Raw genomic sequence first — 13,821 nt, 5'->3', positions numbered from 1 at the left:
AACATACACACACACACTAAGATTATATTTTAAAAGCCTAATTTTCTATTAATGAAGTGAAACTAAAATTAATCTGACTTCCATCATAAATGTAAATTGTTGGGGAAAGGGGACATTTATTTATTTTTTCTTTCAGATGAATACAGTAAATGCCAGGACTATTATACCATTTGGTAAAATCAGCAAAGCCAGAATAGAATCCCTATTCCTCCTCTTTTCATTGAGCAAATAAGGGAAGATTTTAGTTCATAAATACTAAAAAATAAGGCACAAACAAAATCTGGTTAGTAACATAAGTCTTGCAAAAATTTAGCACTTTCTGTAACCCTATTCTAATTTTGTAATAGTTTGGCTTCTCTTTCTCATAAGATGACTCTCTCAACCAGGTGCCATGACCTTTGCTATTGAAGATAATGGGAATTAATATCAAGAGTGGTATCTTAGGGAAAATATTAATGAAGCAAAACACAGAGAAATAATTCAGAGTCATTTCACACCAGGCCAGTTCTCATATTGGACTAAGCCTGAAAGCTGGTTTAGAAGTGAATTCCCATGCATACTAGCTGGTTTGGTCCATAAGTTCATATAACCTGGTAGCCAAGTGGAGGATTCTTCTATCTAGGAGAAGGCAAAGACTTGTCCAGGAAGTTGCCAGGAATCAAGACTAATTGAAAGGCAAAGAAGAAGACAGACAAGGAGGAGGAAAAGGAGGTGGCAGCTAAAACCTCAACAACTCTCAGAAACAAGCAAAGAAATAACAGAACAACAGATTTGGAAGTGACCTTGAGGTCTTCTAGCCCAACTCCCTGCTCAAGATTCTAGATTAACAGAGATGGAAGGGACCTTGTAGGTCATCTAGTCCAACCCCTCTCTCAAGCAGAAAGACCCTCCACCATTTCTGACAAATGGCAGTCCAATCTCTTCTTGAAAGCCTCCAGTGATGAAGTCCCTACAACTTCTGAAGGCAAGCTCTTCCATTGGTTGATTGTTCTCACTGTCACAAAATTTCTCATTTCTATATTGACTCTCTCCTTCCATCCATTACTCTTTATCTGGCCTTCAGGTGCTTTGGAAAATAGGTTGACCACTTCCTCTCTGCGGCAGCTTCTCAAATATTGGAACACTGCTAGTAATAGTTCTCCAATCTTTTCTTAAAAGCCTCCAGTGATGGAGCACCCACAAATAAATAAAATAAATAAGAAATGAATCATATATTATTGTTTCAAGCACCTTTTAAAATTCTAGATAATTGGAAAATTAATAAGTTAACAGTGAATGAAAACATTAGCTTCAGTTTATAGCAGACAAAGAAAAATCCACTTTGAGATCCACTCTAGAACTTACTCATCATTTTTTATTTTAAGCAGGTGTCTAAAGAATGAACAGTGAGGTAGACAGGTTTGTACCTCATTGTAATTGTAAGTGTGTCAGGTAGTTTTAGGTAAGTTATTTCCTCGAAACCTGTCCCTCCACAGACATATATATAAGAGCTATGAAATTCTAGAAAATTATTCATCACATTAATATGTCATTAGGAATCAAATTGAATACAGAAAATGGATTAGGAGCACATTCTCACGATGAGCCAAGTGTACAGCACATGTTGTAAATACGTTTCTGAAGTTATTTCTGCTACTTTCCACACTTGCAAAGCAGCATAAGGTAGCATGAGAACATGTTCTCCTTCCTGTGAAAGGAACTATGGCTTACAATGAAGCAGAATGAAATTATAACACAGTTTGGTTTTCCAATCCGACTCATCTATGATTTTTCCTCTCTAACATGTTCTTCTTTTGTTTCCTTCTCTTCAGAGGATCCCTATTATCCGTGACTATTCCATTTTGATGATTATAAACTTATAGTTTTATTATATTGTTAGTCTTGATCAAAGGCACTGTTGAAAGTTGTTTAGGAATTATGTATCTATAACAAGCTATTTTGAAGCACAGGCCTTCACTGTTTCATTTCTGGAATGAAGAAATTTCATCTTAGAGAGAGCAAGCTGTCTTTCACACCATATGGCTAATGGTAGTGCATAGCAATTAGTTGGGCTGATTAATGGGGAACAGACTCTAATTTTATGCTTATAATTGAAACTGCATTTGGACCCCTGTTGCAGATTCAGCACATCCCAATCTGCACTTACAACAGTTAGAAAGCCAGTGGCAGCAAATTGAGGAATGTGTAAGCAACAAAAACCAAGTTTCCTTATTTGTCAAAAAATATGGTTGCAAAACAATCGATCAGAGATTTGTGGGATAACATTAGGCAGCCTCATACAAGTACACTATTATGACCTTCTGGAAACACCTCTGAACACTAAAATTGAACCAAGATATTTTAAGATACTAGTTTCTTGTTTTAAGTAAATATCAGGATGGGGTTTTTTTTTTCCAGTTTGCTCATATGGCTTTGCAAAGCAGAGAAAAACAGAAAGATCATTGAGAATAACAATACACATGATAGCAACATTGAATAAAGGGTTTTCAAGACAAGAGACATCAGCAGCATTGGAACTGTTTGCCAATGTAAATGTAGCTGAACTAATCATGGATTTTTCCCTAAACTATGAATAGCTCTATATCTTACCTCCACCTTCACTGTTTTTATTGTAATGCTAATTTCTTATTATATACTATGTAGGACTTGTTTTTATTAAATCTCTATGACTATGTGAGGCACTATATAAATGCATAAACAAATAATAAACTTGGATGACACTGGAAATGTATGTATGTATGTACTCAGACACTTTTTGGCATACCAGATTCTGTTGACACAACACTTGAGGATTTTGGTGGATGCTAAAATTCTACACAGAAGTAATGGGAAATTGTCCTACTATCTTAAAAAAAAAACATAAGGCAAGCAACTCTCCAATAAATGTATTCATACACTTACAACAAGCCAAATGAAGAATACTAAGACTAAGTGTTTACTAGACAATTATCTCCTATTTTTTTAATTAACAGCAGAAACTTGGACATCTACTAAAAACCTGCCAAATATTTACCAATTCACATTCTGCCCAATCCTTTTTCTGCGATATTAGTTAATCCACCCATGTTAATGTCATCAACAGCACTTACTGACCTTTCCCCAACTTTTCTTTTGTTCAAAACTTTCTGAACATGATAAATAATATCAAAACAAAGAATAGTGTTCCTTATGTTGTATGTTCCTTATGTTCACTCCAGGAACTGCTTAATGAATTTTACTTTGTATAGTACAATTGCTAGTCACAAATCCATGAAGTTACCCCAGAAACTTTAAACTAGAAACAGATAAACATCGTTCAAGAATACAAAAACATCTAATAAGTACATATATTGTAAGAGAGCTAAGAGGTCATTATTAAAGAATGGCAACAACTGCTGCATATCAAAATGAGTCCTATTTATAGGAAAATCAAGTTTCAAAATTCTTGCACCTCCCCCTGCGCAGTGCAACATGGTAGATGATTTTTTCTTTTGTGTGGGAGACCCGTTTTCCATCAGTCTTGTTTGAGGTAATGGATTGCTTTATTATCAAACTTTTTACTCTTGCCTGTGTGAGAACTAGCTCTCACACATCATCTAGCTTACTACATTTCCCTCTATTGGATTTCTGCCTATCACCTAAGAAAAATATAGTTTGTGGCCAAAAAAACTGAGTATCAATTGTATAAGAGGCCACATTTCACTTTGAGAAGTCAGACCATTACTGCTGAGTACTTTAACTAGATTTTTTTTTAATTAGGATGTGTTAAATAAATCATAATGGCCTGATTTCACACACAATTTAAACCCAGATTGAGTGGGTTCACAAATCACAATAAGCCAACAACAACAAAAAACCCTCAACAACCCATTATAATTTAACTGGATATATACATTCAGTCACTGAATCATACTTCAGATTACTTAATCTGGAAAACATTCTTTCCTTTAGAATTTCATTATATGAATAACTATTGAAATATATGAGAATGCTAATTTCATGTAAATGTTGAGCCACAACCAATAAAGTACACCGATGAGCCTTACTAAGATTATAAAAAGCAAACTTTCTCAAACTTGTGCTCTATGGTTGTGTTTGATGCAACTCTTCTTAACCCTGGACAACTTGGATTTAAAAAAAAATGTTTTCAAAAGCAACAAAAAGACACTAGGCTGAGGGAACTTATTAAGCAGTCCAAAAGGAAGGAGGGGCTGATTGTGGCCTATTCTTTTAGCACAATTTCTATAATTTGTGCACTTGTATTTTAAAAAAGTAATCCATGTTTTCATTCTTGAAATCAGCAGCTGTCACAATTCATGCCACCGAGCATATCTGAGCTGCTGATTGTTGCTGATTTCGCTACTCTTCATAGCTACACAAACCAATTCAACCACTGGCTACTGAAGTATGATCCTTCATCATCCCCAAAGATGAAATGCATATCTGTTGATTAAAAGGAGAAGATTTGTGCTTGAAATCACCTAAGGAGGAGTGCTCTTGCTCAGTTCACTTTATACCTGATTCTAAGAAGCTGGGTCTGAATCAGTGGTGGGATTCAAAAAATTTTACTACTGGTTCTTGTGGGCGTGCCTTGGTGGGCATGGCTTGGCTTGGTGGGTGTGGCTTGATGGGCGTGACAGGGGAAAGATACTGCAAAATCTCCATTCCCTCCCCACTCCTGGAGGAAGTTTACTGTAAAATCCCCATTCTCTCCTCACCCCACTAACCTGCTTTCCAGCTCTGTTCTCCTGTGCAGGGCAACAAAAGAAGACCCAGCCAATCAGCTGGGACTTGGGAAGCAGAGAATAGATGGGGGTGGGGCCAGTCAGAGGTGGTATTTGCCGGTTCTCCCAACTAGTCAAAATGTCCACTACTGGTTCTCCAGAACTGGTCAGAACCTGCTGAATGCTACCTCTGGTCTGAATACAGAGTCACATAGAAAGTTGGGAAAGAGGGATACACAACACACATAACCTTTCCATAGATCCAACAGCCTCTTCCCAAATGCTTCAAAAGAGTCTGCTTGGATTGAGCAACCAATAAACTTAAATAAACAAATAATAAAAATGTGGCTAAGTATGTTAATGAGATTGGTCCTATCGATAGCAAGAAATCACAGTAACCTTATAAGCACAAAAAAGTCTGCAGCATCCAGGCCCTTTGGACAAGTAAAGTAGGTAGTCCTGCAGGTAGTCCTCAACTTACAACTATTCATTTAGCAACCGCTCAAAGTTACAAAAGCACTGAAAAAATTACTTACAACTGGTCCTCGCATTTATGACAATCACAGCATCCCCATGGTCACATGATCAAACTTTGGATGTTTGGCAACCAGCTTGTATGTATGATGGTTGCAGTGTCCTATGGTCATGGGTTCACCATCTGTGACCTTCCCAGACATTTTCCAAGTCGAGGAACCTGGATTCACTTAATGAACACATGACTCACTTAACAACTACAGTAATTCACTTAAGGTTGTAGAACCAGGTGCAACTCACTTAATGACCACCTTGTTTAGCAACAGAAATTCTGGTTCCAACTGTGGTTGTAAGTCGAGGTATAGATCTTCTTCTATGGCTCACAGACTTCTTTTCACTCTGCCCCCATTATGTCCTTCATAAGTAGTCTATAAGACACATCCTTGCAGAAAATAAGGGCCATGCTCTTGTTTACCTTAAGTATCAAAGGCTGTTATGAAAACAATGGCCTAATGGTTATAATTTTCCTAGTGAAGGTCATGTTGGATAAATGCTGATAAGTATTTACATTTTCCCTCCCTCCCTCTCTCCTCCTCTCTCTCCCTCTCCCTCTCTCATCAGAAACATTTTCCATGAGGATAAAGGTTCTAATCACTAAATGGCAGTTTTTGCCATATTATTCAAGATTAAGCTCCAAATGGGTCTTTGAAACTAGATCACTTAGTGACACGTTTGCTGAGAGAGAGAGAGAGAGAGGGAGAGGGAGAGAGAGAGAGAGAGAGAGAGAGAGAGAGAGAGTCTTTGCTAATTAAGATACAACAGAATTTTTTCTTACCTGCACATTATTTCATGGGTGAGCAGAACTCTGCACATTTCTGGATTCTTGTCTTGGCCTTCATATACTATCGCCTAGAGGAAAAAGACAGAGGAATTTTACCTGAATAGTTTTTTTTGTTTTGTTTTTGGTCACAAAGTCAATATAGTTGGAGAAAATGATCATTGTCATGGGACATGAATGCATAACTACATTGCAAACCAGCGACTTTGGCATAAACAGACTGCATCCTTGAGGAGAAAAATAAAAACACAAAAACCCCGCCTCAGGATTTGTTGCTAGAGAGCCCAGAAGCTGAACTGAGCAAGCTTCAATTCAGCATTCTCGCTTGTAACCATCATATTATGCACATCTCCTGAGCGGTGCACAGGACAGGGTTTTTTAGTAGTCAAGACAACCACATGTTCTTTTCAATAAAACATAAACTTAATAGTGTTAAAAAAAAACTCGAAAGACTCAGAACACTAGGGAGACTATTCATAAAATGAAAAGTGACTATATTTTTAATTCAAAAAAACATGGTTGTGTACTTAACTAGCTACAGCTTGTGTACAGAACCTGATTCACAACTCCTGTCTGGTTAAATGTGCTAATAAATTAAAGGAAACTACATTCCTGTAAATGCAAATAAACAAGTTCTAGAAAACAAGAGGATAAAGCAGGAGAGGCCTTTCAGTATCCTTTGAGCCTTGTCAATATAAAGAACTAACTTCTAGACCAGGGTGTCAAACTCGCAGCCCACGGACCAGATGTGCCACATGCCGGCCCTGGCCCGGCCCGGTTTAGCAAAGGGGAAAAAAGTCCTGATACGTCACATGACGACACCATGACGATGCAAGTGTGACACCCCTGTTCTAAACCAATGTTTCTCAAACTTGGCAGCTTGAAGATAGGCAGACTTCAACTCCCAAAATTCCCTAGCCAAGCCAATTACTGAGCACAGCTAAAAAAGATAAGCTACTCCATCTTGTGCTTTGGTGGCTGTCTTGGATTAAGCAGTCAAGAACTGACCGTCTTTTGGCTCCAGTTTCTTCTGTCTATATTTCTTAGCTTTACTCACTGGCAGGCAAAGACAAAAAAGATTGGTCCCAGGGGTGGGCTGCTGGGGGTTTGCAGGGGTTCAGGAGAGCCTCTAGCTAAGATTCTGTGCATCCCACTCCTGGCTGGCCACACCCACCCTGCCCCTCCCCTCCCAGGAGTCCCCACGCAGCCCGCAAGTAAGTACAGGGTGCCTGCGGAGGCTTGGGGACAGCGAAGAACGGGCCTCCCAGAAGTTCAGGAAGGCTGAAAATGGGCCCGTTTTCAGCTTTCAGAGAGCCTCCGGAACCCGGGGAGACCATTTTCACCCCCTCCCACCATGGTCCAGGAGGCTGACTAGGCCACACCCACTCAGCAACCGGGCAGAGAACCCTTTGCTAAAATTTGTGAAGCCCACCCCTGATCTGTCCCCTTGTAATCTTAAGAATTCTGTTTTATTGTGATTGTGTGAACACAGCTATAGTGACCACAGGGCAAAGAAACTCTGTACTTGCTTGTTTTGGCTTAGTTTTGAAATGTGAGTTCACCCACTGGGATTTTGCACTGTGTGAGAACCAGCCATTATGGTCTGCTCAGTATGCTGTGGCTTAAAAACTCCTACTTTAGAAGCCACAAGGGGAACCTGGATTCCCCCCCACCTCCACAAGTTCAGTTGTGAATTGGAAGTTAATGCTTCCAATGTCCCCCTGCACTCTACTATATGAAGTCAGTGGCAGACAGAGGTTGGACTCTATGATTCTGTAAAATGAACACATAGGAATAGACTGTGAACATTTTTTTTAAAAAAGAGGCCATTTAGCCAAATGCAGGTTTTCCAGTGGCAATTACACTCTACAACTTAGGCAATATTTATCTACATGGCAACCACAGATTCTTGCATTATGCATACTTGCATTATGTTATACTATACTATGCTTGCATTATATACAACACCGAACCATCACATGGCTCTGCATACAACTATTTTGTCAATGGGCTGGGAAAGGAGAAATCTTCCTGGCAGCCCCCACCCGCTCCCTAGAAAATGGTTTGCTGTGCAACTATCAGCAAGCCCAAATGGGCACGGGTTTCGCCTGATAAATGCCAACCAAACTGCCAATAAAGAACCGAGGCAAAGGACATGGCACCTATTGGCCAAACGAAAGGAAAAGGCCATTTTGCTGAAATGTCTAGCAAGCACTTTATTGAGGTCCAATAAAAAATGGCAAACAGATTCATGCAGGGAACACCGCTGTGCAGAAGCAGATATTTTTCCCCAGGCTGAAGATCACATTTGCAATACTTAACCTTTCCTGCCATCTTGGTACCTTGTTAAAAGTTGACCATTAGTGAGCGCCTTTTACTAGGATAAGCAGTTACACTGGAGGGCAGGGCTCCTGTGTTTTTTCTTTATTAGCATTCCCCAAGTTCGTTATGCCAGATAGGAAAAGAGGCCTCTTCTCATATTTGCTCCTCCTCAAGGCAACAGATGAAGGAATATAACCCTTCTTTTTCTGTTTATATGACACACATTGCATCTTCTCCCATTTCAAATCTTTCCTAATTTGCTCACAGTTCATATGTCAAAAGAAAGAGAAGTTGGTGGTTTTTTCCTAGTTTATTTTTAATGCCTCCATTATAAATGCAATGACATTTCTAATCTCCAAAACACTTCAGGAATCATAAACATTAGTGCACAATCGTGCCTACCATCCCTGTCCTATTGTTCCCAATTATTAGTTCCTATTTCTTGTATTTAAACTTATGTTTATTCTTGTTTCTGTTATATTGTAAGCTTTTGATAAATAAACAAACAAGTAAATAAATAAATAAATAAATCACCTATGTTCTCTAGAATGTAAAACCTGATAAAATGCCACTTCCATCAGCCCAAAGTCCTCCTACAGGTAGTGCTCAATTTATAACAGTTCATTTAGTGACCGAAGTTACAATGGCACTGAAAAATGTGACTTATGAAGGTTTTTCACACTCAGGACCACTACAGCGTCCCTATGGGCACATGATCAAAATCCAGACGTTTGGCAATTGATTCATATTTATGACGGCTGCAGTGTCCCTGCTTCATGTAATCACCTTTTACGACCTTCTGAGAAGCAGTCAATGGGGAAGGCAGATTCACTTAACAATCATGCTACTAATTTAAGAACTGCAGTGATTCGCTTAACAACTGTGACAAGAAAGGTCATAAAATGAGGCAAAACTCAATAACTGTCTTGCTTAACAACAGACATTTTGGTCCCAATTGTGGTCATAAGTTGAGGACTACCTGTACTGACTCAGCCTTCCATCCTTATAAGGTCAGTAAAATGAGGACCCAGATTGTTGGGAGCAATAGGCTGACTCTGTAAACTGCTGAAAGAGGGTTGTAAAGCACTATGCAGTGGTATATACGTCTAAGTGCTATTGCTACTATATCCAGATAATTCTCTTTCTTAAATAAACTTTTAAATTAGTTACCTACCTGGGAGAACTTGGTCCATTCAACTGCTCAAGGGTGAACAATCCTCAAGGATCCTACTCTTTCAAAATTCATCTAAGCCTTTTTTTTTTTTTTTTGCCTTTAAAATATAGTAAGAATTTGGGAATCTGCATCTCTTTGCTTACATTCAGGTATTTTACAACTCAGTATAGTTGATGTTGCGGTCCTGATTGCGCTCAGCTAGAAGACATTTCCATATTATCTGATGCCAACAGCATCATTCAGTCTTCTTTGGCACATCCTTGTTAAAGAAATAGAAGATCAAAATCCCACCTTTCAGACCAATGCCTCTGGTTACGGCCTCTTTAACATAAACAATCAATAAAACTCTCTACTACGTGTGGAGGTGGTGGGGGGGAGGGCTAAATTTAAACAGCCTTGGCCAACAAGCAGAAGCATCACATAACCCATAAAATGAGGTAATTTGGCACAGCTGTGACTTTGCCGTTGAAAATGCTGCCCACTGAAGGCAAGAGGAAAAAGGAAGGGGGGCAGCACAGCAGTCATGAATCTCAGCCAGCGAAAGTAATTGCTTAAACATAGTATTATCACACTCCAGCACAGTACACTATATTTTAATATGATTTAGTAGTGCCATAAATAATAGCATTGATGTTGCTGTAGTTTTGTACAGCGTTGGATGCCAACCTTACTTTTTGAAAAGAGAAACTCAAATGTAGCCTAAACAGCAGAGAGCTTGAGATCCGGAAGATATTAGGAATCTAACTCTGTACCCTTCCAACCTTGAAGAGGGCTTGGTGCCCCAATATTCCATGCCACTCATTCTATTCTCAGTGTATTTAGCATTTCTTGAAACTTGCAATAGTCCCTGCCATCCCGCTGAGCTTGTTTGGAGAGTCTAACAAGGGACCGCAGGATCATCTTGCCACTCAGGAGCAAATGGGGGGGAAATCATCCCTTTCTAAGTGGCCCCTGCTCAGAATACCTCACATCTTAAAAGCAAATGCTTGCTACATAAGTAAGAGCACGTACAGGAACACAACTAAACTGGGATGTTTTCAGTTGAACAAGAGGCCAGGATTATGGCTTCTCCTATGACCCGTCCAATGTGGGCAGAAGTGGTCACTGAACTCCCAACAGGAGACCTTGAGCTTCAGAGCTGAAGAAGCTTCTCGGATGAGAAGCAAAACATCTTCAAAGAAAAGCCAGACAATCCCAAAGCACCTTTGGGACAACTATGACCTGGACGACTGGGAATCTCCATAGACAGTGGACCCTGAGGTTCAAAGTGTTAGTGGTGATCCAGCAACCACTTGCAAAGGGGAGATTTCTGAGGTACAGCCAAAAGTTTGTGTGTAAAGATGTTGGCATGCTTATACATTATCATGATACACTAGAACATCTCCAAATAATTACAAACATGTAGGAGATGACCAGGCTGAGCCCAAATGAGATCTATGTCCAGCCCCTCTTGAATTTTGTTGACTCTTATCTACCACCGATTTGCTTGGACTGTTAGTATTTCAGATTCTTGTAGAGAGCTTTAGCTTACAATAAACCTATATATTCATTTGAACTGCCTAAACATCTGATTTCCTGAACTTTTCCTGAACAAAACATCTGGGAAAATGATGAAGAAAATAAAGTTCTCGATCTAGAACATGACATGCAAATAAAATCCTATGAAAATGCTAGGAACTAGTTTCTACTTAACGTGTTGAGTTTGATGCTTTAATCATTAAATAAGAACATCGTTTTTGTAAAATAAAAGTCATAACACTTTTCTCATGCAAACAGGGGAACCCGACAGGCTTATGCCAATCATTGAACACATACCCATATGCAGAATTTAGCCTTAGTAAATAGCAAATCATATTTGCCTAAAGAAACTTACTTCAACACATTTTCTGTTATACTCACTGGAAACTCTTTGATTACAGTTGAATGTACATCATATCTTTAAAATACCCTAGAATCCTTTAGAGGTTGTTACAGTCAGAAAAAGGGTGAGGAAGAGAAAAGGAGGGTATTATAATTGGATTCAAGTTCTTTCATTTTAAAAAAAAAGTTTGATTCACCCAAAGTTTTAAACCTTAAAAATACGACTAGCATAAAAGGGCATTTTGCACGACCGTTGTTGTGGGGCAGATGATTAAGAAGTGGAGTTTGATGGCAGGAATCAAAGAATACCACAGACTTAATTGCAGCTGATTTATCGTGTACTCTGGGCACTGACTAAGGTAATGTCATTTTACAGTGAATAATTGATTTGCATTTAATGCAGTGCCATGGGACTCTAAAGGAATTTTCCCTAAGTACGAACTAAAGATGCTGAACCTCCACCACTATCCATGCTCACAGGTCACTCTTGTTGGTACAGAAGTCAGTGTGAGTTTAATTGAAGCAAGTTCAACTTCCCTAGAAGCTGCAAACAAGAGCGAGCAGATTTAATTCCCTCTCTTTCTTTACTTCCCGTCTCTCCTTCCTTCGAACCGCTATGCTTACTTAATCTCCAGGTAGCTATTTAAAAACAAGGCCAACTAAATAACCATAATGAACAAATGGACTCAACAAGTGTGGTTATCTAATCGCCTGTCTATTGTGTTTAACATCAGCAGTCTTTTTGCTTACGTGCAGAACATCTTTAGGCTTGTAATGCACTAGGGCCTAACCCCGGTTTCTGAACACCAGCTATTATTGAAGGAACTGTATGAATTGAAAGGGGATCATACATTGCTGGAAACTGTTTGGAGGCACAAAATGAGTCCAGTTTCTGAAAACCATTTTATGAATCATGTACAAAAAAGACTTTCAAGAGTTTCACTTTCCCCTCACAACAGGACAAAGCTGTTTCAATGAAGGTTTGATGCGCCATCAGGCTTCAGAGTGCATTCAACAGTATATTTGTGGATCAAACCAGGATTAAAGGAGAGCTATCTGAACTAGGTTATAAAGTGGTAACCTTCCCCCTTCTTCACATTAACTTATTTTGACCTGGAGAAATGTTGCTCTAGTAGTTGTTTTATAAAAACAGAACAATTAACCTTGCATCGCAGTTCACAACTGCAATTGTACACTCGTTTTAGCATCTTTTAGACTGCTCTTTTGATGAACAAGATGTAGAAAGTGTTGTTAGTTTACTGAGACAACAACTGTATTGCATGTGAAATCTTCTGGGCTTGATCCTTAACATCTCAAGACAGGACTAAAAATGGCTTTTGTCAAAAATTCTGAAGAGATATTATATTAGTTAGAGCCAGAGTTTGATATAATATGAAGCAACTTCTTCAAATGCATCTGCCTACATTTCATTTTACTGAATGGATCTTGTATTAAATTAAGACCAAGGGATAACAAATTTCTGCCAGTCTTTCATGCTCTACTATCAAATGTATTTTTAAATCAGGAAGTCTCCAGCTACAACACTTGTAAGACCAGATAAGACTTGGTTGGACTGTTTTTTCTCTTTCAACTCATGGAGATCAAAATCTCCCTCCTTCTACTCTTCAGCGATTCTCTTGCATGACTTTGTTTCTTCCCTCAAAAATACTGAACACTGGGGTATAATGTAACAAATGCACATCATAACTGTTGACTAAAAGTCACTGCCTGTGCTCACAAGCCATGGCTGCATAAATATATGTATTGATTTGGTTTCGCAAAGGAAACAGAGGCAATTTAAATCTCAAACTTTTGCAGCTGCCAGAAAGACAGGTTCCTGTCTCAGAAGACAATAAAAAAATTCTTTTCCGAAAACGTATGTTGTACTTATTGAACGAAAACTGGGTTTTTAAAATATTATTTGCTAAACATTCATCATGCTCAATTCATGCAAAGTGGAAAGGCTGCCCCCAACTCCACAAAATTGGCATATGTGGGTAGATGTTACAAACAAACAATATTTTGAAAATATGCTAAATGAGTGAAGTGAAAGTCCCAGAGTATAAAGTTAGATTATTGTTGAACTAAAAATAATTTTGCAAATAGGTACTAAACCAACACAGGTGAAGACATATGTTTTGAACTTACTTGTTTACTTCCTTTTTTGGTTTTAATGTGTTTTACTACACAGCCAGTGAAAATACAAGCATACAAATTCTGCTTTGAATCCAAATTCCTTTCTACCCAAGAAAGATGCTTTCCCCCACCAACAGAAAGGAGATGAGGAATCGTGGTTCCCATCTTTCCTGCATTCACTTGTCCTGCACCTTCCAAAACCCATTGCGTGAATTTGGGGAAGTTTTTTTTTAATAATGTGGATTAAGACTCAGAGGAGGGAGAACTCACATAGTGGCTCTTCTACAATTCATACAGGATCATTGATTAAATTT

The 13,821-nt window shown here is 38.7% G+C and overlaps 1 protein-coding gene across 8 annotated transcripts in view; it reads right to left on the bottom strand.

Annotated features, from left to right (window-relative positions):
• The window catches only part of EBF1 (EBF transcription factor 1), a 363,878-nt gene that overhangs the window by 339,416 nt on the left and 10,641 nt on the right, over positions 1-13,821 (bottom strand). For all 8 annotated transcript variants that reach the window (XM_026696683.2, XM_026696684.2, XM_087924224.1 and 5 more), the window contains exon 5: positions 6,013-6,086. In XM_026696683.2, coding sequence (XP_026552468.1) covers positions 6,013-6,086 — 74 coding nt within the window. The remainder of the gene's footprint in view (positions 1-6,012; positions 6,087-13,821) is intronic.

The sequence above is a fragment of the Pseudonaja textilis genome, chromosome 2 (genome assembly GCF_049901715.1).
Source record: "Pseudonaja textilis isolate UNSWEBS1 chromosome 2, rPseTex1.2, whole genome shotgun sequence".
NCBI lineage: Eukaryota > Metazoa > Chordata > Lepidosauria > Squamata > Elapidae > Pseudonaja > Pseudonaja textilis.
The sequence above is the reverse complement of the archived record's forward strand: the minus strand, read 5'-3'. Positions and strand labels throughout refer to the sequence as shown.